The sequence below is a fragment of the Copidosoma floridanum genome, unplaced genomic scaffold (assembly GCF_036245765.1).
Source record: "Copidosoma floridanum isolate Cflo_tuat_1 unplaced genomic scaffold, Cflo_Japanese_pri ptg000032l, whole genome shotgun sequence".
In the NCBI taxonomy this organism is placed as follows: domain Eukaryota; kingdom Metazoa; phylum Arthropoda; class Insecta; order Hymenoptera; family Encyrtidae; genus Copidosoma; species Copidosoma floridanum.
The window spans coordinates 1,977,527-2,001,557 of record NW_028321909.1 but is presented as its reverse complement, the minus strand read 5'-3'; the positions used below and the strand labels follow the sequence as shown (position 1 = coordinate 2,001,557).

The 24,031-nt window shown below is 36.6% G+C and overlaps 2 protein-coding genes and 1 pseudogene across 5 annotated transcripts; 2 read left to right on the top strand and 1 right to left on the bottom strand.

Annotated features, from left to right (window-relative positions):
* Positions 1-6,486: 6,486 nt before the first annotated feature.
* On the bottom strand, positions 6,487-8,064 carry LOC106642443 (uncharacterized). The gene is made up of 2 exons (XM_089597403.1): positions 7,746-8,064; positions 6,487-7,213 (listed from the first exon to the last, which is right to left on the bottom strand). The coding sequence occupies exons 1-2, from the start codon at positions 7,794-7,796 to the stop codon at positions 6,704-6,706; spliced, it is 561 nt and encodes a 186-aa protein (XP_089453529.1). The 5' UTR covers positions 7,797-8,064; the 3' UTR covers positions 6,487-6,703.
* A 1,539-nt stretch (positions 8,065-9,603) lies between these two features.
* Positions 9,604-12,876, top strand: LOC111643337 (uncharacterized; annotated as a pseudogene). The gene is made up of 5 exons (XR_016293407.1): positions 9,604-9,786; positions 9,857-9,986; positions 10,058-10,237; positions 10,342-10,386; positions 10,467-12,876. The product of XR_016293407.1 is annotated as an uncharacterized LOC111643337 (transcript).
* A 6,129-nt stretch (positions 12,877-19,005) lies between these two features.
* Prp5 (pre-mRNA processing factor 5) lies at positions 19,006-23,834 on the top strand. Of its 3 annotated transcripts, XM_089597354.1 has the most exons (10): positions 19,006-19,162; positions 19,504-19,707; positions 19,750-19,755; positions 20,288-20,438; positions 20,517-20,880; positions 20,969-21,235; positions 21,323-21,921; positions 21,996-22,519; positions 22,605-23,142; positions 23,277-23,834. In XM_089597354.1, exons 1-10 carry the CDS (start codon positions 19,143-19,145, stop codon positions 23,697-23,699), a joined length of 3,096 nt encoding a protein of 1,031 aa, XP_089453480.1. In that variant the 5' UTR covers positions 19,006-19,142; the 3' UTR covers positions 23,700-23,834. The 3 variants fall into 3 exon arrangements, with proteins under 3 accessions (XP_089453480.1, XP_089453479.1, XP_014212707.2); XM_089597353.1 differs by lacking the exon at positions 19,750-19,755 and having other exon boundaries at positions 19,504-19,712; positions 20,281-20,438; XM_014357221.2 differs by having other exon boundaries at positions 19,504-19,755.
* Positions 23,835-24,031: the final 197 nt, after the last annotated feature.

Sequence of the window (24,031 nt, the reverse complement as noted above, 5' to 3'; positions counted from 1 at the left end):
GAAATCTTGTTAAAGACATCTTAGAAGATGTCTTTTTAAAAGATGACTTACGAAAGTGGCTATAAGAAATCTTTCAGATGACTTTACGAAGTTTCTGAAAGAAATCTTGTTAAAGACATCTTAGAAGATGTCTTTTTAAAAGATGACTTACGAAAGTGGCTATAAAAAATCTTTCAGATGACTTTACGAAGTTTCTGAAAGAAATCTTGTAAAAGACATCGTAAAAGATGTCTTTAAGAACTTTGTGTTTGCTGGCGCTAGGATAAGCTTACCGACAATGCTGACATCTAATGGGAAAATTTTCATGCTAATTTTCGTTTGTTTTTTGTTCCAGAAAATAAATTCTTTAAGCCTGCAGAACAGTATTTGCTACGCGGCTCTGCAAAATGTTTCGATAATAGGATTCAAAGAAAACCATAGAAACTTTTTAGAGTACATATGACGGGGTGGAGGGGCCACAATTACTGAAATTCAAAACGCCAAAACTGTAATACTGTCGGAGAATGCAGAAAAAATAACTCTACCGAAAAACACTGTTACATATTACTCAAATAAAATCATTTTTGATAAAATTATAAATGGTCAACTGAAACCTTTTTCACATATAGGTATCTATTGTTGTTGTTATTATTATTGTTGTTAATATTATTATTATCATCATATATTTATAATAGCTTGAATATATAAAATGAATTTTCAATACATATTATTTATAAGCCCGGCGTCATCGTCAAGAGATAATATGGCTACGAACTGCGGTGGTAATCTCACAAGGTAAGAATTACACTGGGAAACTAATATACATGTATATATAGTAACACAGCAATGCAAAACGATTATACGCACAGTTACTCAGAATGGTTGTAAAACAGAAACATGCAAGTAATTCAATCATTCTGTAAAATAATCTACATTATTTAATTGAAGCCAAGCTGTCCGCTTCAATGTCCATTTTTTATTGAGTTTTTTATCAATTCTTTTTTTTTTTAGAACCGAATGCAATACAGTTCGACAAAATACTAACAAGTGTAACAAGCTGCAATTTTTACATAAACTTTAGGAAAAAAGAGATATCATCCCAGCCAGCGCCAGTCGATTTTTCTGCGTCATTTCAACCGGTGGCACCAGAGGCTTTGCAGTAGGAACATCACCAGCCTACCGATCTACAAAGCCTGGAACTCCACTACGAAGACATCTTCAGCTCCTGTAATCTACGGGAGGGAGTCTTCAGTTATCGTTATCAGCTAAGTTTAATTCAAGAGCGCAAGATGTTATCGGCATCAGGTCAATGGTCGGTAAAACCCATACAAAGGGATCTCCCTCTTGATAGCTTTGACGAAATTATAGTGGTAAAAGATCAATCAAAATCAGTCGTGGAACCCGATAATAAATTGAAGGTCGCATGCAAGAAACTTAACGAAGGAAGGAATTTGATCCCTGAATTGAATGGTAGGGAAATACCAATTGCAATATTTATCAAAGAATGTCGAGCCGTTGGAAATTATGTTAATCCCGAGGAGACAGATCTCTTTATGAAAGCCATTAAGACTAATATTATTAGAAAAGTACGCAATCTCATTATTTACGAAACTTTCACAAATCTTGATCACTTTTTCTCTGAACTTATAGAGATCTTATTGCCCGAACAGAGTATAGCTCAGCTTTAAGCCAAGTTATCCCGTGTGGTCCAAGGAACACAAGAGAGCGTGTCTGAATATGGACTAAGGGTTTCAAAAATTTTACAAACCGAAGTTAGCCTTATTTTGGAGGATTATCCTCTCAAATCTATTGATATAATGATCCAAGGGACTGCCTGCGCCACCGTAGAAAGATTCCAGCTTGGTTTGCACGGAGATATTCGATTTCAGATGCTGAGCCACATAACTTACAATCTTGTATCGACAATTAGTCAGCCAAAGGTATTGATGCGTGGAAAATCAGTCTTGGGAATTGTGCAAGCCCTTGCAGGAGTCTAACCGCAGTGGACTACCCATTTGAATAGACGACCTTCTTATGTAAATAATAATGATAACCGCAGAGACAAGCATAACTACGATAATCAACGGAGCAATCACTAGATCCAATACCTCTACCAACACAACTGACACAGAAACCGACATATCTAACATAGAAACCCCTGACAAATACGAACTGATACACATGAACAATGGACTAGGGTCTATTCTCGTCCGTACAACGACGCCATTCGATTCGGAAGGCCTGTCGAGTCCGGCGCCGGTGTGCAAGACACTATCGGAGTCCATCCCGCAAAGTCAGATCATAGAACTTAAAAATAGACAAGTAGAAAATGAGAAGAAAAGACAGGAGACAGAAAGTGCTTGTGCCAATGGTTTGCTTCTCTCACCCAAACCAGCACAGCTAGGAGATGAGAAAGAAACACAGGAGATAGAAGGTGCTTGTGCCAGTGGTTTGCTCCTTCTGCCCAAACCAGCACAGCAAGGAGATAAGGAAGGAAGACAAGAGATAAATAGCGCCTGTGCTGATGGTTTGCTCCTTGTTCCCAAGCCGGCACAGGTAGAAGCTAAAGATATAAATGGTGCCACACTGGAAAAAAGTTAGGCAGGCGGACTTACCAATATTACTGTGAGCGGCGCACCCAAGTGTTTGGGTCGTCTGCTCTCCTACTTAGGGTAGGCAGACTACCCAAGATTGGCGAGCAGCAGCACCAATCACCAGGTGTATAGTATAAGTAAACGTATATAAGTTATTTATACGATTCTACGGCAATTTTCCATGAGCTTGATAGAATGAATAAATAAAATTAAACGTCAACTGTTGAGGTTATTACCTATTAATCAGATTGTAATGGCCCACTAATATGCTTTTACTGAAGGCTTTTACCTTAAGTATACATCTGATCATATAAATAAGAATTTTTTGGAATGTTGAAAAAGGGGCTTGAAAATATAGTTTAACATCACAGATAACTCATGAATAAATTTATTACTTTGTTCTCAAATAAATAAAAACGAACGGTCATTACATTGTCCCATGTTTCGTACTCATTTTTTTCACATATTGTGTATTACATATGATGTATCATAACAATTTATACTGATTTCCTTAGTATAACAAGCTGAGTGAAAAAAGTAGTTGTATTTAATAAAATATAAGGATTTGTCGTAAGTTATAAGGTGATTTTTCAAACCTTGTTGGGCAATAAAATATGTTTTAAAACCCACATGATTTAATTATAACGGTATTTTTTGAAGAAATACGCGGTAACGTAAGTCAAAACCACTCTTGGTTTATAACGCAAGACCACATGGTTTTGTTTGTTTAATACAGTTTTTTTGATAATCAATAATTTAAAATGTTCGGTATCTGGGCATAAATACATAACATCTAACACTTTAACGACTACGCAAATCTTGTCGATGTCTTCTGTAAGAACTATTACATCTATATTACTATATTATACTATATAACTATATTACATCTGATTCTTCAATTTGTTATATTAGTTGCATATCTTCGCATATAACTTATTAAAATTTTTTTGTCTGTACTTTAATGCACAGCATTACTTCTAAATGTCTTTCATGATTTACAGTAAAAGCAACTATTTAAATAAATTCGCCATTTTTTAGTTTCGCAAAAGAGTTGTTAGACCTTTTTTAATTTTTATATGTGACTCGTACATACATTTTGTTTTTACCATTTTAGTATAAATATTAGCCTGACTTGACAAATTTACCCGAACAGAAATTGAGTTCAGGCACTGAACAGGTCCTGGACAGGTGCCTGAGCTGCCTGCGTAGGACCTGCTCAGGCATTAATGGAATTTTATCCAACGATGTGCACAGGATCTGCTCAGGCTCCTGCACTGGCAGCCTCAGCTCAGGCAACCTGGACACACATAATCTAGTCCTGAACTGACTTTTACACAATTAAATAGTAAGGTTATGTTACATAAAAAAATGTTTTTAAACAGAGAAAACGATAAATACTAAAAAAATGATTAGTAGATCATGTGTGAAATCATTTATTAACACTATTTAGTTAAGTTTATAAAAACTATTTTGTCACAGTAAAAGAATAAAAACTCTATGTTATTAAATTAATCCTCATGTCTTTCCTTTGACGGTTCTGACTCACTTAAAGTTTTCTTCATCCTCCTTATCCGATTGCCACCCCAGGGTCCGTCCCATATAACTATTTTTCTGTACATCGGCCTATGTTATAACATAGGCCTGTGAAGTAAAAAAAAGTTATATGGTACGGCCCCAGTCACGAGCATTGTTCATCAATGAACTTAAATTTTCTCTGACGTTATCAGCATTGTAAACGATATCTTTAATTGTTATCGATGTCAGAGCATCTAAGAAATGAACTAATTTATTAGAACACATGTGATTGTTAATACGAGATTTATAAAAATGATAATGGAGTAAGTTTAGCTTTTTTTCATTATTTCCGTTAAATCCGTTTAGTTTTCTTTTTTCCGAAATTTTTCTTTTACAAATAATTTGCATTCTATATTTATTTCGCGTCTTTCGTCGAGAATAATGGTTTTGCTCCATTTTAGATTAATTAAAAAAAAGGTTAAGACTATAATGTAGTAGCAGTGGCCGTACCATATAACTTTTTTTTGCTTCACAGGCTTATGTTATAACATAGGCCGATGTACAGAAAAATAGTTATATGGTACGGACTCAGACAGTTGATGTCAGTTCAGGCAAGAGCACCGGACCTGTACAGGAACTGTGCACAGCCTGAACTCACATGTGCAGAAAATGTCTATCAGGACCTGCATAGGCAGTCAGGCAAGCTACGGCACATTTCTATTCGGGTAAGTTGTTAGTGAAAGACACTTAGTTTTGTGTACTCCATTTTTTAGGCCCTACTATGTGACACCCATATCATGGGGGGATGGGGGTCGCAAAAACATATGTAATTCGCCATTTTGTATTGACCACTACATTGAATGGGAATTGGCGTTTTGCTTATTATCTTTACTAAAAATAATATATACTTAGCCTATTAATTCAACACATATTATTCGAGAGTGCGTGAAAAAGAAGCTCGTTTGCCATATTGTGCCACCCGCCATATTATATTTCTAATGATATCACACATTTTATTGTAGGAATAAAGCAGATCTAGTTAATATCTAAATAGAAGTAGTTGCGATAAATTAGACAATATCCCCGTAACTACAACAAAACTAATTAATAGATGACGTTTTTTTTATTATCGAAAATTTTTTAAGTCTCGATGCATATGAGGTTGAAAAACTGAAAAAAAAATTTTTTCAAACGTATACCTTAAACGACTAGAAATTGTTTGAAGTGAAAAAACAACAAGCTCCCAGGAGAACTTTTTTCAACAATCTCAGGTGAGATCTCAGGTGGTTTCTCATCTGAGTTTTTGGCATTAGATTTTACGATTTTTATTGATAAGAACCGAAGACAACGATGTTTCAATGCAAGTTTGATGTTTGAACTGTTAGTAACAAGTGCGAGTACGGAAAAGAAAGAGTCATAATAAAATAAAAATGTATTTGCAAACGCGTGAAGAGAAAAAAGCGCCCTTATAAGTTTGCTTTATATTTTTCCATTGTGAACCATAATATTTTTTACATTCTATCGCGAAGAAAAGCAAAAAAAGAGATATATGAGGTAGAATATTGGTTCTAAAATGTTCGATTATAAGCTCTCTCGTGGGAGTGTAGGTAGTTAAGTTGATGGGTGGATGTTTTTCTTCCTCTTTTGTACTTGAATATTTTTTTCGTCTTCCACTGATGCTCGCCACAGTTCTCAAGATGCAAACCTCACTTCCTTTGCTTTTTCGCTGTTGGCGTTCTGTATGCTCGACATTCCGTGCACCGGTTGGCTGTTGTACGCAAGGAAGCGCTGTTCCACCGACATCGCCTCCATTGCATCCTTCATCTTCATCTGGAATTCGAATTTTTTTCTTAAACTGTGATTTTTAGAAATAGATCTCTTGTTTTAACCTTTCAAGACCAAATTGTGTTAAAAAATTTGTTAAAGTTTTCAAAACTTATGACATCAATTAATAAATAATGCTTCTCATCATTATATATCTAAATTAAAAATGATAACTATCAGAGATTAGTTTGGATAAAATTCTAAGTATACCGAAATATCGTTTATCCGATATAATGGAGCGACCCCTTGTACCAAAATGCCACTCTGAAATTAATAAATTTTTTTTTGTAAAAATGCCTAATTACTTTTAAGTTTTAAATGTTGTTTTACAATTTTCATAAAGTATGAAATTTGAAATTCAAAAAGTAATCGAATTTTTAACTCCAAACGTCTTATTTGTATCTCAACACATTTTTGAACACATTGTATTTTTGAAATATGAAATATTAATTGTAAGGATAATTTAAATAACATTGGTATAACCTAAAGACATAAGGTTCAAGATTTTTATAAATTTTTTATTAAACAATACAAAAATATATAGTTATTTCTTTTATATTTTTTTGATTCGCTCCTTTTTCTGGTAGTAAATTCGTATCATTGAAGCATCTTCATTTCCAAAATCACCACTACTATAATCTATAAATGGCTTATGAAAATCTAGTATCACAAAATACCAAGTCCCAGAGCTTTGTTGAGATAAAACATATGTTTGATTGACTAAATCCGTCTAGGATAGCCAATTTTTTCCTGTTGTCGAAGCACACTGAGAATTTGGTATTGCAAAATATTTATGTCTTTTTCTTTTTTTCAGCAGCTCCCAAAAGTTTCTCTGCAATTTTTCGAGCTTTTGATGCGTTCATATCTACGCGATAAAAAATGCTGCTAGGATTTGGGTTAATATTTTTCAAACTCCTTATCAGACTAGGTAGATCTTTCAGAGGTAGTTTTATATCTATAGCCATTTTGACCAAATCTTCTTCAGCTTTGGCTATTTTTTGTTCTTCTTTACTATCACATTTGGCAGGGACACTAAAGTGCTCTTCTGTAGGGGGATCTTGAAGCCCTGCCTTGTGGTAGTGATCATAGCTTTTTGCATGTTCCACTAGAGTATCGAACTTACACTCTAGAGATTCATTGCAAATCTTACAATTTACATGGTAAAGATCCTCGTAGTTGACTGAAATCCATGGCTTGAAGCCCTCAACATCAAGCCAAACGTGTTGGAACTTGGGCAAAGTTTTTGCTTTTTTTTTTCGGGGTTCTGGATGAACGATCATACTATCAGTGTCACTAGCAACCTGTTAATCAAAAAATAAGAACTTTAAAACTCTGCTATTCGATTGTGCTGTATTTATAATTAAGAGGTGTTATTAGAAAATAATATATAACATAAGCCGGGAAACTCCGGCATGTTTGTTATCAAGAGGTGCAAAAAATGTTGTTTTACTAACAAAGTCCTCTACAGATATGGGATCGAGTGAAAACCTGGCAATACAAAGTATACCAGCTATCAAGTACATTTTAAATTTTCATGAAAACCTGTTTTTGCATACAGGGAAGGCAGTGTATCTCCAAAAAATAATTCGAGTGCATAATTAAATAACATTACGGAAATGAAAAATATAAATACGACACAACGAATTATGACAAGCTTTGTTTTTTTACGTAATAATAAAATTAGAAAATGATAATGGGGAAATGCACAAATTGCAACATGTTGAATAGTTACTCATTTTTGTATACCTGTTCTCATCATACACCTTGCCGTTACATGGCAATAGCATGAAATTCTTGCTAAAATACGGCAGAGTAGATTGTTAACATACTTACATCCTCATCAGCCTCATCTTTGTTTTTAAGACACTCTTCGTCTCCAACCATTTCGCAGCAATAGTAGTACGAATCTACGAATTCTGTAACGATTTGCTCTGCTCGACAGTCTGCAATTGCAACTGCCGATTTACAAAACCCACGAGAATCTGGTGTTTGTTTACAAAACAAGCTGCAAACGCAAGGGGCGGGCGAGCAGCCTCCACAAAGTCAAAGACAAATCTCAAACAACCTGGCCAATCAGAGAGCTCTATCACAGTTTATTCAGTTATTGCGTCAGGCCCCTGTCACATTGAGAGCAGTTGAGAGCGTAACCGTTACTAACGCGTACCACGTAACCATGGTGTAAAAAATACATAAGGTGGGCTCTTCAGCCCCCGAACTGATCAGCCAATCAGGAGGCTTGGAACAAGCGACCTTCCATATTGGATTTTCCACCAATGAGCGTAGAGAGCGCGTTGTTCAACTACTTACACTTTATTGCTGAAAATAAATACAACTCACCTCGAGAAGCAGTATTAAATTAAAAGCTTTGTACGTACGATAACGTAAATTATATTACCAGAGATGAACAAAAAAACTGATGTTAAAATTCTCATAAAAAGAAAAAAAAAATTGTTAAATTTGTTTATTGAAGTATTTAATAAACTTTATGCATTGTATATTTTACAAATAATCAGATCATCATATAGAATTATATTTATACATAAAACAGTGCACCAAACAAATTCTAAACATATTATTCATCGAGGAAATTTTTACCCTGTACTCTTGTTTATGTCTACTTAGCAGTAGTTGAACAACGCGCTCTCTACGCTCATTGGTGGAAAATCCAGTAGGAAGGTCGCTTGTTCCAAGCCTCCTGATTGGCTGATCAGTTCGGGGGCTGAAGAGCCCACCTTATGTATTTTTTACACCATGCCGCGTAGCCATGATGTAAGTAGGTAAGGGAGCTATTCACATAGACTTTTTTTGCTTATTTCATTGTGAATGTTCATATTGAAAAGGGGGTTCCACTGTTCCGCTAAACTCAAATTGAGTGAACAGACTGGGGCCGTACCATATAACTTTTTTTGCTTCACAGGCCTATGTTATAACATAATCCGATGTACAGAAAAATAGTTATATGGTACGGATCCAGAACAGACCTATGCTGTGTTCTCTGTCAGTCAACATAGTTGCGACCATAGGCTTAATTTGTTGCCTGATGGAAAAAGAGGTATAGGTCTGTTCAGCTCCTGACAGAGAACACAGTGTAGGTCTGTTCAGTCTCTTCACTCAATTTGAGTTTAGCGGAACAGTGGAACCCCCTTTTCAATATGGGGTGTAATCCGCAATCGCCGCCAGCAGTTACATATGTACGACGTGACAACGTTGCGTGGTTGGGGGCGCTACTGTCGATTTACTGGTGATGTGATTCATGTGATCCGCAATCTCACCAGCAGTAAAGCAGACGACGTCGGTCTACTAGCTCTTTTTCGTGACATTTTCTGATTGTAAACAAAGCAAAGCAGACGATAGAATGTCGGAAAATGTCACGAAAAAGAGCAAGTAGACCGACGTCGTCTGCTTTACTGCTGGTGAGATTGCGGATCACATCACCAGTAAATCGACAGTAGCGCCCCCAACCACGCAACGTTGTCACGTCGCGTCGTACATATGTAACTGCTGGCGGCGATTGCGGATTACACCCATGAACGTTCACAATGAAATGAGCAAAAAATCTCTATGTGAATAGCTCCATAAGGATCCTTATATCTCTATAGTTCCTGCGCACATCCGTAATTCCACCATGTTGGAATTGTGTAGTCTGCTTTGTTTACTTTAAGATATACATGCACTTATGACACTTGAAAACTTGAGTGGTGTACTTAATAAATTAATATTTACAATATGCCATCGTGTTCGGTGGCATCATGTTCAAATTGGAATGGAAACACGAAAAATACTGGAATAAAGTTCTTTACATTTCCCAAGCAGCCTGATGTCTGTAAAAAGTGGATCGAAGCTTGTAAAAATAATAAGCTTAACCTTACAAATGGCGGGTATAAATAGGCTATATAAGTACTTTTACGCTAATGAATTAACAATTAAATATTTTTCTATCGCAGGTAGGGTATGCTCTGTACATTTCACTCAAGATAGTTACGAGAAAAAGCCAGAACACTTAATCGTCCCTGGTGATACAAATATATTTGTTTTATCCAAATCAGCTGTTCCAACAATCAAATTAGACTCCATGTATGTACAAGATACACTGTATTTTTTTACAGGGTTTTTGTTTATCTAAGAAATAATTTAATTTCATGTAGTAATCTCAGATGTGCAACTAAAAGAAAAGTACAATATGAACCCTCACTGAACACAGCAGCCTTTAAAATAGCTAAAGTTGACTTGAACAAAAGTACAGAATCAGGTGTACAAACGCAACTGACTACCTGCGAGGACAACGAAATTTTACCGGAGCCTTTGAAATCACAAGTAATATCTTGGTAAGAAACGTAGCTATTCAACTTTATACAGCCTTAACCTAATTACTTATGTTTAAATACTCCTTCACATTGCTATCAATGATTAATTTAATCTGTATGTGTAGTCAAGAAAAAGTTGGCTCAGAAAATAGTGATACCTTTGATAATACGTAAGTTAGTTAATATTTTGATTTAATTGTTACACTCTAGTATCTATAATTATTTCAGTTACCATGACAATTATTTTCAGACAAAAGAGTGGTAATAAAGTGTACGTACACGAAAATAGAAATTTTGAGTTAGTAATAAAGAATCTGAAGGATGACAATAAATATTTAAAAGACGTAAATAATGCTTTAAGAAAAAAAAATGTTGAATTGGTACTGAAACTGAAAAGAGAGCGTGAAAAACTACGGCTTAAATGACAAGAATTACAATCTGATAGTATAAAATTACGGAAAATACGTGAAGAATTTCAATTACACGAAATTGACGTCGAAAAAAAGATCTATGATATTTTAAAACCTATACTTACAGACGGCCAGATCAAAAAGCTTTTGAGTTCGAATAAGAGAATTAAATGGAGCAACGAAGATCTAGCTGCTGCTGTAGCTCTTAGAAGCATTTCGCCAAAAGCCTACCGATACTTTCGAAATAATGGCACACCTTTTCCTGATTTATCTACTCTACGGAAAAGAGTCGCTGCAGTTGATTTAAGTCCTGGAGTTATTCATGAAGTTTTATCAATCATGAAAGAAATTTGGAAAAACCGTGTCCTCCTTTGAAAAAATATGTGTTCTATCTTTTGACGAAATTTATGTTTCACAGGATATTGAACTGTATCCAGTAAAAGAGAAAAGAGTGGGTCCCCATAAAACTGTTCAGCTTGGTATGGCTCGTGGACTTTTAAAAAAATGGAAGCAACCTGTATATTATAGTTATAGTACACCATTAACGGCTGAAATAGTAAAGGAAACGGCTAATAAACTGTACGAAGCTGGGTTCATAGTATAGTAGCTTTAACGACAGATCTTGGTTCTTCCAATGGTTCAGTTTACAAGGCTCTTAACATTGGTTTGTTGCAAAATAATAGTTGTTGGTTTCCGCATCCAAGTAATGAAAATCTTAAAATATTCGTATTTGCAGACCCTCCTCATTTACTGAAACTCATTCGCAATCATTTTATTGATTCTGTCATTAATTACGATGGACATATGTATTTGATAAAAGTATACTAGAACAGTTATTATTTTTGAATAAAAAGGAATTAAATATAACTTTCAAATTGGACCAAAAGCATTTAGATATTGCCGGTAATGAGCGTCAGAAAGTCTCATCAGCGGCTCAAGTTTTTCCCAATACTGTTGCTGAAGCAATTAGATGGTTTGGAATGAATGGTTTTCTGAAGATACCAAGCTGGAATGAGTGCGCAGACTTTTTTAAAACAGTAAATGACTGGTTCGATATTTTCAATAGTAGATCTCAGCATGGTAAGACAAACGAATCTTATGCATATGGCTTACACATATAGAAAGACAAAATCAAGTGCTTATTAAAATGACCGATTACATGACGAGTGTTAGATGTGGGAAACACAAAAGCCTTCTTCCATTTCAAAAGGGTGTTATTCTGAATAATAATGCACTCCAAAAATTACTTCTGTATCTACAAGAACAATACAACCACGATGACATAAAGATTCAATACATATTGACGAATAGGTTAAACCAAGATGTGGTTGAAAATACTTTTTCTTTTATAAGAGGGATGGGTGCTATGCACGACAAGCCGTCAGCTGTGCAGTTTTTGTACAGGTTGAAGTGATATATTCTTGGTAAGAACTGCTACTCTATGTTTGTCGAAAATGTGAACACCGAAAGCGATGAAGATTCTTTACTATTAGAAAGGCCAAATGACATGAAATCTAAATCTAATTTAATCAAGTGTAGGTCTTTGGAAAGTGCAAGAATGAGAGAAATTTTAGGACCCTTGTTTGATGATGAAAGGTTTAAGATAACTGAAAATAACACTGTTTAAGGTAAAAAATTTCACTAAAGATTGTCCTTTTTTAATTAAATTATCAGCTGTACTAAGTATGATAATAATAATAATGACAATAATAATTATGATGATAAAAACACACATAGCCATGTACCAATGTGCACTTTCTCTCCAAGATACAAATTTGTACTTTACTTGTAGGACAGCCTAAAATACCTTTGGTTTTTTTCGCAATTCAATTTTTATTTTATGTATGGATGTTGGAGAACCCACTGAGAATGAATTAATTCAAGATATTGTCAAAGAAGAAGCACAAGTTTATGTTGCAGGCTACGTAGCCCACCGCTATAGAGTTAAATATCCTGATCTTGGAATACCAACTCGAGAGATGCCTTTTTCTGACATTCCATCTTGGGTGGTTCATGTTTCTCGAGGCTCCTTACTTTATCCAAGTGAAGAATTGAAATCAGCTGCTAATCTACTTGAAAAAATTTTTCATCAATTTCATGGAGATGCTTTATCTGATACAGAGTATATTTTTCAAAAAGTAGCTGCTTTACTAAAGTTAAAAATCAATTCAGGGTATTTTTTACCAGATGAAGTTTTGTTATGTCTTGTGAGAACACGAACTTATAGAAGATTAAGGCATCTGAATAAAAAAAGAAATGAATCCGATAAAAAAATAAGAACAGTTGCAAGATCTGCAAAAACTTTAAAGTATATATCTTGATTTGTTAATTTATTCACAAACAAATTTGAAAGTTGTGTTATTTCTTACGTCACACAGTTATATTTGTACATATTCATAAAAGATATTTATACTATTCTTGAGTTGTAGTTAAAAAAAGTTTATTTTGAAACGATATTTTTTTTATTATTTATCAACTATGTACATAAACCAAATAAAATTATTGTTTTTTTAAAACATTGAAAGCTCTGTGATTTTTTAACTATTGTTGTACATAGGTAGTGAGCCCTTTAAAATATTATCTATTAGTAGAGTTCATTTGCCATCAATTTTTATTTATTTTTGTTGATGCATCGTGGGTTGTTTATATTTTTACAACCGGATTAGAACAATCACAATTCATTCATCAAATCAACCAAAATTCATTCATTAATTTAAAAAAAATTAGAATATACTTATTGATGATTTTTTTTACCATAACTACATGCATCATTTACCTCAGATCATTTCTTTATTAAATCCGGTAATAATTGTATTTTTTTATTGTCTCATCAATATTCGAAGTAACTGTTAAATGATGTTTTCTCGTTTTCAGCAACAATTTTTAAGCATCACTTTTAACATTGTAATGTAAGCTAAAACCTTTTTGAAACCATTGACAATCATATTTTTGAAATACCGCTACATTCGGATTGGCTCAAATCCCAATATGGACGATGTGCGGATGAGGCACGCTATTGGAGAAACTCGGACTCATCGGAAAGTTGCGCCATCACAGATCACAGGGTCCGTACCATATAACTTTTCTTCAGACTTGTGAAGTTGGCGCCCGTAAATATTAAATATTAATATTTTGCACCTATTCAGGGCTTAAACGATTCCTCCTTACTTGCGGATTTATCCTCCACTTGAATTTTTATTTGCGGATCAATAGTTTGCGAGATATTTGCAAAATAAAAAGTCGAAAATGGGCGCGGCGCTGAAGTATAAAAAACTTTGTTTTAAGTGCTAAATTGGGTTAAAATCCAATTCTACCTGTACAATTCGATTCCTCCTCATTTGCGGATTACGGAGGTATATAAATTAATGTAATTAAATGTCACAAAGTTTGTAAATAATGAATTTAATTATTGAGTGAGAGAATCTAGTAACTTTTGTCTAGTGACTTTTGGTCCAGTGCACCGTTCCTGTTGTTCGGTACATGTCGTTTCCTCCGTACTGCGGGTTTTACAAAATATTTATCAGAATAGAAAACTTTAGTAGGTATTAATCTATTAATTATTAGTTATAAGTTATTCAGCTTTTGAGTCAATACACACACACACACATACATTACATACTTGAAACTCAAAGAAAATATTATTTGTCAATAGATACAGATTTTTCATCTTGAGAATCTAATATCTGGAATCTATTGTGGCAAACACTGTGGACTAATATTTATTCATTACGCGCGAAATTTTAATATTTGTTGTTATTCAAGAAACAAATAACAACACAACTAAAAAGTAGCAGTACAGCTATCATTACAATACAAGCCACAGCTAAGTAAGCACACTAGTCATAATTTTGTTTGGACAAGTTTTAGAAAACAGCTCAAGCATTCAAATTTCACGCGTAAATGATCAATCAGGCGAATTGAAGATCAAGTTACCGACCAGTGGAAACGGATAAAAGTGACACAGGCTGTGTTCGCCTAAGGCTCTGTTTGTTATTAAGTCTGTTAAGGTCACGTGATCATTTATCATAAGTGCGAGGGAGACAGCATGATGTCACCGTCTCACTCGCACTTATCATAAATGATCACGTGACCTTAACATACTACAAACGGAGCCTATGCAAACACAGCCCCAGTAATAAATTTAAAAGTACTCAATTTTAAAAAATGTTTATTAAATGGGTTTACTCTAGATTGCATAGTCATCGAAAAATGTGTTTGTGTGTGTGTATTTACCCAAAGGCTGAATAACTAATAACTAATAATTAATAGATTAATACCTACTAAAGTTTTCTATTCTAATAAATATTTTGTAGAACCCGCTGTACGGAGGAAACGACATGTACCGAACAACAGGAACGGTGCACTGGACCAAAAGTCACTAAACAAAAGTTACTAGATTCTCTCACTCAATAATTAAATTCATTATTTACAAACTTTGTGACATTTAATTACATTAATTTATATACCTCCGTAATCCGCAAATGAGGAGGAATCGAATCGTACAGGTAGAATTGGATTTTAACCCAATTTAGCACTTAAAACAAAGTTTTTTATACTTCAGCGCCGCGCCCATTTTCGACTTTTTATTTTGCAAATATCTCGCAAACTATTGATCCGCAAATAAAAATTCAAGTGGAGGATAAATCCGCAAGTAAGGAGGAATCGTTTAAGCCCTGAATGGGTGCAAAATATTAATATTTAATATTTACGGGCGCCAACTTTACAAGTCTCTTTTCTTCGCTTTACGGGCCTATGTTAAAACATAGGCCCGCGATGCGGAAAGAGTTATATGGTACGGCTCCAGATCACACACCTTATCTATACTTACATGCTTACATCTTACATTTACATCATGTCTCTTACACTCACATTAGCTCAAATGGTTACGCCCCGAATAGAAATACACATTCCGGCGGGTAGCAGGGCCAGCTCCGGTGCCTTAAGCTTGGTCTCCGGTCCTCTTCCGGCAGTCTTTCCGGGCAGTATACAAACTGTTACCAGGTGCGTTTCCGGGCAGGTTCAGGCTTCCTTAGGTTCCGGTTGCCAGGAATGGACCGTGGAGTGCCCGTAAGGTACCAAGTAGAAATTAAAGAAATAATAAATTTAACAAACGTCGGTGACATGAATATAGGGTAGCTAATAAAAATAAAACCATGCAAAAACAATGTAAGGTAAATAAAAAATGTTTATTTCTTAACATATACAAGTTAAAAATTATCATCATGTTTTATGTGACGTGGGTAAAGTAGGATCATACTTTTTCAACTCCTTCAATAAAAAAATTGATGTGTCCATTAGTTGGCTTGCACACCCTTGCATAAATGCGTAGTTAGTCAGGACCTTTGCAATAAATGATTGTTCGGATTTATTCCCATCGCTATCTTCATTATCATATTTACTGTTATCCACGTCAATACTTTTTTCATTTTCAATAACCAAATTCTGAATGTGTATTGCATCTCTCACATTGATGGTTTTCGAAATTTTTTTGTTATTGTCGAGTTTTTCGGCTTTCCGTTTTCTTATACATCGCATTTGAACTTTCTTACAGTACAAACGAGATTCGAACTTTTTATCGATAGTACACGTTTATTTATTACTTTAAAAGTACTTATTTGTATACAACGATAATTTGGAGTAATCGGAGCAGAAGCTATAATCTCCAAGTTGAAGATGGATCTTCAGGGCCGAGCATGGTCAGTATATAGTAACCGTACCTTCAGGTCGCCTGAACCCGCCCGGGCACGCACCTGGTAACGCTACCTACAGGGGCCATAGAAAATAGTGTCCGGTTGCAAGAGATGGCCCTGAAGGAGCCTTAAGGTAAACGGAATATATTTCTATTCGGGGCGGTACGCGTTATGCTCTCCATCTCTCCATGTGCCCGAGCCCGTAGATCAAGAGCGGCAAGAGCTGAAACTTGAGTCCGGGGCCGTACCATCCCGAATAGAAATGTGCCGTAGCTTGCCTGACTGCCTGTGCAGGTCCTGCACAGGCAAGATAGGCATTTTATGCATATGTGAGTTCAGGCTGTGCACAGTTCCTGAACAGGTCCGGTGCTCTTGCCTGAACTGACATCAACTGTCTGCTACTACAGTATAGTCTTAACCTTTTTTTCAATTAATCTTAAATGGAGCAGAACCATAATTCTTGACGAAAGACGCAAAATAAAGATAGAATGTCAATTATTCGTAAAAGAAAAATTTCGGAAAAAAGAAAACCATACAGATTTAATCGAAATAATGAAAAAAAAAAGCTTAACTTACAGATAATATTAGTGAACACTCAGCTGTACAGTTTGATAAGCAAGAAATTTAGAGCGATATTCAGCAAGAAATTTTTGAAGAATTGAACACAACTAATGACAGTGTAAGAAAAAAAAAAAAAAAATCAACTGTCTGCTGCTACAGTATAGTCTTAACCTTTTTTTCACTTAATGTAAAACGGAGCAAAACCATTATTCTCGACGAAAGACGCGAAATAAATATAGAATGTAAATTATTCGTAAAAGAAAAATTTCGGAAAAAAGAAAATCATACAGATTTATTGGAAATAATAAAAAAAAGCTAAACTTACAGATAATATTAGTGAAAACTCAACTGTACAGTTTGATAAGCAAGAAATTTAGAGCGATATTCAGCAAGAAATTTTTGAAGAATTAAACACAACTAATGACAGTGCGTAAGATAAAAAAAAAAAAAAAAAAAATAATAAAAAAATAACAAATAAACAAGTGTCAATATTGATAAAGTTCGTGATTTGTATGTACAACTTCGAGTGTTTTATTGCAAATAGCCACATGGATAAAATTTAAAAAATATTGCAATATCACATTCCCAGCTTACCTGTATCGCATAAGACTTTACTGAAATCAACTACTCTGTTTAAAAACATTTTTTTATGTAACATAACCTTACTATTTAATTGTGTAAAAGTCAGTTCAGGACTAGATTATATTTGTCCAGGTTGCCTGAGCTAAGGCTGCCTGTGCAGGAGCCTGAGCAGGTCCTGTGCACATCGTTGGATAAAATTTCATTAATGCCTGAGCAGGTCCTGCGCAGGCAGCTCAGGCACCTGTCCAGGACCTGTTCAGTGCCTGAACTCAATTTCTGTTCGGGATATAACTATTTTTATGTACATCGGCCTATGTTATAACATAGGCCCGCGAAGCTAAAAAAAGTTATATGGTACGGCTCCAGAGGAGGGTAGTCAAAAATCTAAACCAGCCGCAACTCTTATCCGTATTAAAAAACCTCATAATGCTAGAACATTCGAAACATTTTTGTCATATGTTTTATTCTGAGGAAGAGTTATGGTGGTAACTCAATTAGTGCTATATGATTGATTTTACAAACCAGCCGCAACTTAGTCCGACGGATTAAAAGAAAAGTTGTTGCTGATCATTGCTGTTTTGAGGCAAGCTTAAAATTTATCTTTTACCCAAAAGTCGACATTAACGAAAAGGAGCCTCCCACCCCCACACAAAATCAAAACTATCCGTAACTTTGCTAATTGGTTATTTTACGAAAATTTTTATTCAACAGTCCAACACTGAAGTTGCAGCAATTTAGGGATTTAATGAAGGGGAAATGATATTTTTGCACCGCTCATCTAATACTCATCTAAGATTATAGATAATGCATTTCTGTTAGGGTGAGATTACAATATTACATGGAGTCTGGCAGTCTGCAGACTGGCAGACTCGATCGTCCCCATTACAGCCGACTAGAGTGAGAGAGAGGTCCGATCAAGTGATCGAGAGAGTGTAGTGCACATGGTCACGTGATCGGACCTCTCTCTCACTCTAGTCGGCTTCAATGGGAGCGAGTCTGCCAGTCTGCAGCTGCTAGACTCCATGTAATCTCACCCTTAGGTGAAGTAAGGTCATTTCCACCCCTTTATTGAATCCGAAAATTGCCGTAACTTTGTAGAAGGATATAAATTACCATAAAAAAAACCAACTCAATAATCTTCAACGCACGAGTTACGCAGTATCAAATTATTATATACTTAAATAATAGCGATTAAATTGATATTACTATAAAAGGAATTGTATGTTCAATGAAAAAAACAAAGCCAAGGCCAAGAGGTCGAAGCAATTGAGCAAAATTATAATTTTTTTTCATTGATCATATAATTCCCTTTATAGTAATATCAATTTAATTGCTCTTATGTGAGTATGCAATAATTAGTTTCATTTAAATGATTTTGCTCAATTGTTCCGACCTCTTGGCCTTGGCTTTGTTTCCACACACTCAGTCATTTCCGTAGGTGGCCACGAGGGTGGCAGCACAGGCGCTCACACACCGGTTTTATTGGAATAAGCTGTCTCCATTTCTTCTGCGTCTATGCTTAGTTTCGTACTTTCGTATATTTTGTTGTCCGCTAGTGTGTCTGCTTGCAAGTTAATTGCCTTGTCAATATTGTTTCGGTTAGGATTTATTTAAATAAACAATTTTTTCGATATATAGTGAATTTGCGATGTTTGTTAAAAGTTGATCCACAAAAAAAGAATTATGGTTCGCAGTAGCGACAAGTGAGTGCATTATTTTGGTACAATCATTTTTAGGTTAATTAGCAAGTGTTTGGAACATGCTCATATTTTACTTTTTACATATTTGCTTCTGTTTACAAGTTTTTCGTTTTATTCATAAATTCTGTAATACTTCGTCAAGTTAAAAAAGTTTTTACTTGCTTTTTTCAGCACATATTTTAGTACATTAAAATTTTACTTTCATTAATTTCCAACAACACTATATGTACCAGTATGTCATCGAATACTTGAGTCATATGCTATCTATCATGTATTTCATTTATAAAAATTGATAAAGTCTCTCGGTTTATTCAATCAAAATGACAAATTTGTTATGCCCCAAGGGAAAGACACCACCGGAGGAGATCTCGCTCAAGGTCCAGATCTCGCTCAGCATCACTAGAAAAAAAGAGGAGACGATCAAGGAGTAGAGACCGAGAAAGAGAAAGGGAAAGAGAAAAACCATCGAGACATCGTGAGCGACGAAGTCGTTCTAGGGAAAAAGAAAGGGAGAGAAGTGATCGCAGAGAAAAGTCAGATCGAGACAAGTCCAGGGAAAGGGACAGGGATCGTGATAGGGAAAGAGACAGAAAAGGGTAAGAGATTGAGGGATCATGATTCTAAATGAATGTTATTCAGTATGGTCAGAGAATATAGAATGTATCAGAGATATATTCTATATACCATATTCTCTATATCAGAGATATATTCTATACTCTCTGGTATGGTCTCATTCAGTTATTCGCTGTAGTCTCAATATATTTTAACTTTTGTGATATGCATGCATTTTGAATTCCATTTCCATCAACTTCAATGTTACGTATGAATATAGATTGAGTTCAATAGATTTTTTTTTCCTTTATTCATGTGTATAGTGACAAGGTAATTTTGTAAAGCTGGTAGTTGGCAAAGCTATGTTTTACATGTGGTTCTCATTTATTAAAACCTTTACTTTTTGCTGAGATATCAGTTTTCCAAGTAAGTCATCAGAATATTACAGAATTGTTGCAGTTTTTGAAACTGACAATGGTTTCTCAAGAATATTCTTTATGAAAAAGTTCAAAATAGTGTTAAAATTGTGTTATAAATAATGATATAAATTGCCATTGATTGTTCTCGGTAAACTAGTGGAGACAGTAAAGAAAAGCGTCTTACAGGCTCGAAATTATCTCGATCTGGCAAAGAACGATCCAACAGATCCAGGTCTCGCGAACGGACGAAAGATAAGGAAAAAGCTGACAATGATGAGTTACCATTTGACCACACAAAGCTGGATAAGGTGACATTATGATTTTTTTTGTGTCTTTCCAAATGAAAAGTTTATCTAGAATTGTTTTCGTTTTGTTGTAATTAATAGGAAGAAGAGCAGAAACGTTTGGAGTTGGAGATGCAAAAGAGGCGAGAAAGAATAGAAAGATGGAGAGCAGAACGGAAAAAAAAGGAACTGGAAGCCAACAGAAAGGATGGAAAGGCTTCGATGTTGGCTAATTTGCAGCTACCTGCAGCTAAGAAGTGGTCTCTCGAAGATGACAGCGACGAAGAAACTCCTCTTGCAAATAAAGAAATAAAGGATGAGGAAATAAAAGAGGTCAATCAAGAGGTAAAGGAGGAAGTCAAAAAACAAGAAGAGGAAGAGATTGACCCTTTGGATGCATTTATGGCAGAAGTGCAAGAGGAAGTCAGGAAAGTCAACAAAGTTGATAACAAGGCTGTTAAGCCAGGTAAGCATACTAAATTGTGCTCGCTTAGATATAAAAAAAAACCCACCAAAAAATGAGATGCGGTTAAAGTTTTGTTTTGTCATTCCAGTTGGACAAAACTCAGATGTCCAAACGTCTGGAGGTGTTGTCATTGTAACAGGTGTAGCAAAGAAGAAAGTACAAAAACAAAAAGGTGAGCTCATTGAACAGAACCAGGATGGACTGGAATATTCAAGCGAGGAGGAAGGGGAAAATCTTCACGAAACAGCTGCTGGCATCGCCAATAAACAGAAACGAGAACTGGCAAAAGTTGATCACAACTCGACCGAGTACATGACGTTTAGAAAAGCATTTTATCGCGAAGTCCCAGAGATCGGTAATCTATGCTGCACCTCATCATCCTATGTCTGAAATTTTATAAAGTCAAACAGAGCCATTCAAATTGATGCAAATCTCTTTTCAGCTCGTATGATGCCGGAAGAAGTGGAAATGTACAAAGAAGAGCTAGAAGGCATACGCGTCAAGGGGAAAAACTGCCCCAAGCCCATCAAAACTTGGGCGCAGTGTGGCGTGTCCAAAAAAGAGCTAGATGTCCTTCGTAAGCTCAACTATGAAAAACCAACGCCGATTCAGTGCCAGGCGATTCCAGCCATAATGTCGGGGCGTGACCTGATTGGTATCGCGAAAACGGGCAGTGGTAAGACCCTCGCCTTTCTACTGCCTATGTTTCGTCATATCCTCGACCAGCCGCCAATGAATGACGGGGACGGTCCCATTGCCCTCATAATGACGCCTACGCGCGAGCTCTGCATGCAAATCGGCAAGGATTCAAAGAAATTCACAAAGTGCCTTGGACTTTCGTACGTTTGCGTGTACGGTGGTACTGGAATTTCTGAGCAGATAGCCGAGTTGAAGCGCGGTGCCGAGATCATTGTCTGTACGCCCGGTAGGATGATTGACATGCTCGCAGCTAATAACGGCAGAGTGACCAATCTTAAGAGGGTAACTTACGTCGTGTTGGACGAGGCTGACAGGATGTTTGATATGGGTTTCGAGCCCCAGGTAATGATACTTTTGTTTTAATTTTAATTCAATTTTTAATGACAACTTTACCAATATTGATCACGACATTGTAGGTGATGCGAATAATGGAGAACGTCCGGCCCGATCGACAAACTGTACTTTTCAGTGCAACGTTTCCCCGCCAAATGGAGGCCTTGGCGCGCCGCATCCTGACCAAACCGATCGAAGTCCAAGTGGGCGGCCGCTCGGTCGTCTGCCCAGATGTCGAGCAGCACGTTGTCGTTTTGGAAGACGACCAAAAGTTCTTGAAACTACTCGAGATACTCGGTCACTACCATGACAAGGGATCCATTATCATTTTCGTGGACAAACAGGAGAACGCCGATACGTTGCTAAAAGATCTGATGAAAGCCTCGTATCCATGCTTATCCCTGCACGGTGGTATCGACCAGTGCGATCGTGACTCCACGATAATGGATTTCAAAAAGGGCAAAGTCAAGCTGCTCGTAGCGACTTCCGTTGCGGCCAGGGGTCTGGACGTCAAGAGTCTCGTGCTAGTCATCAATTATGACTGTCCCAATCACTACGAGGATTATGTACATAGATGCGGAAGGACCGGTCGCGCCGGAAACAAAGGGTATATTAAACTACTCATCAAATCAATTAATATGTATTATTGTCGCAACTACGTATTGGCAAGCAATGGAAAATGAATTTTTTAGCTTCGCCTACACTTTCATAACGACCGAGCAAGAGCGCTACGCAGGTGACATAGTGCGCGCACACGAGCTAGCTGGAGTGCCCGTACCCGACGCTCTCAAGTTGATGTGGGAGAACTACAAGAACCGTCAAGAAGCCGACGGCAAGAAGGTGCACTCGGGTGGTGGGTTTAGCGGCAAGGGGTACAAATTCGACGAGTCCGAGGCTGCACTGGCCAACGAGAAGAAGAAGTTCCAAAAGGCAGCCCTCGGCTTGCAGGATTCGGACGACGAAGACATTGAAAATGACATCGACCAGCAGATCGAGACGATGTTGCAAGCCAAAAAGATTGTCCACGAGCTGCCGAAATCGGCAGTTTCGGGTACGGGTGTGACAAGCACCGGTGGCTCGGTACCAAGTGCCACGGAGAAGCTTGAGTTGGCCAGGCGACTTGCCTTGAGGATCAATAGCGTGAAAAATCTGGGCATCGAAGCCAAGGGAGCTACTCAGCAGGTCACCGAAGCCATACTCAAGGGTGCTGGACCAACGAACCTAATCACGGTAAGTTGTGGGATATATTTTATTCATCATCATTTTACGGTTTCGAAAACCCATAAATAATTGGAATTTAATGATGCGAGTCCTACTGCTGCGTTGGGTGACTCAATTGTCTCATGCTCGATTTCTCCTTTTAGTCAAAGACGGTAGCTGAACAAATAGCGGCCAAGTTGAACACGAAGCTGAACTACCAGCCTCGAGAAGAGGATCTCATCGAAGGCGAAGGTGAAGGGGGTGAGCAGACCTTCCGCAAGTACGAGGAGGAGCTCGAGATTAACGACTTCCCGCAGCAGGCGCGTTGGCGTGTGACAAGTAAAGAAGCCCTCGCTCAGATAAGCGAGTACTCCGAGGCTGGTCTGACAGTGCGTGGCACTTACATAGCGACGGGTAAGGCACCACCAGACGGCGAGCGCAAGCTGTACCTGGCTATCGAGTCGACGAGCGAACTCGCCGTCAGCAAAGCCAAAGCCGAGGTCTCGAGGCTCATCAAAGAGGAGCTGATTAAGCTACAGGCGTCGGGGACACACACGGTCACCCGTGGACGCTACAAAGTCTTGTAATGACCTTTTCTTTGTGGCTCTTTTTTGTTACTCGCTTCATCTTATTTGTGTATTTCGTACTTCTTTTACATTACTTTGTCTGACCAGATCCAAATATGACAGTGTAAAATAATAAAGTTATATCTTACAAAAGTTTTATTTAGTACAGCAGCATAATATGGTTTACGTGTCATTGAGCGTAGTTAATAAACTTGTGTATTCTTGCGTTTTAATCTGTATTTCATCCCATTCAGTTTCAATGAATTACCTTAAACTTAGTGTTAACCTAATATTTTGTACCTATTTTTATCAGGGGTTAAGACGTTCACATTTATCAAAAAACTACACAACGT

Coding starts and splice junctions, on each gene's coding strand:
- LOC106642443 (XM_089597403.1), bottom strand. CDS start 7,796: ATGGTTGGAGACGAAGAGTGTCTTAAAAACAAAGATGAGGCTGATGAG. Junction 7,214..7,745: donor AAGATGAGGCTGATGAGGAT/GTAAGTATGTTA, acceptor TTTGATTAACAG/GTTGCTAGTGACACTGATAG.
- Prp5 (XM_014357221.2), top strand. CDS start 19,143: ATGGTTCGCAGTAGCGACAA. Junction 21,236..21,322: donor TCGCGAAGTCCCAGAGATCG/GTAATCTATGCT, acceptor ATCTCTTTTCAG/CTCGTATGATGCCGGAAGAA. Junction 23,143..23,276: donor GACCAACGAACCTAATCACG/GTAAGTTGTGGG, acceptor TTCTCCTTTTAG/TCAAAGACGGTAGCTGAACA.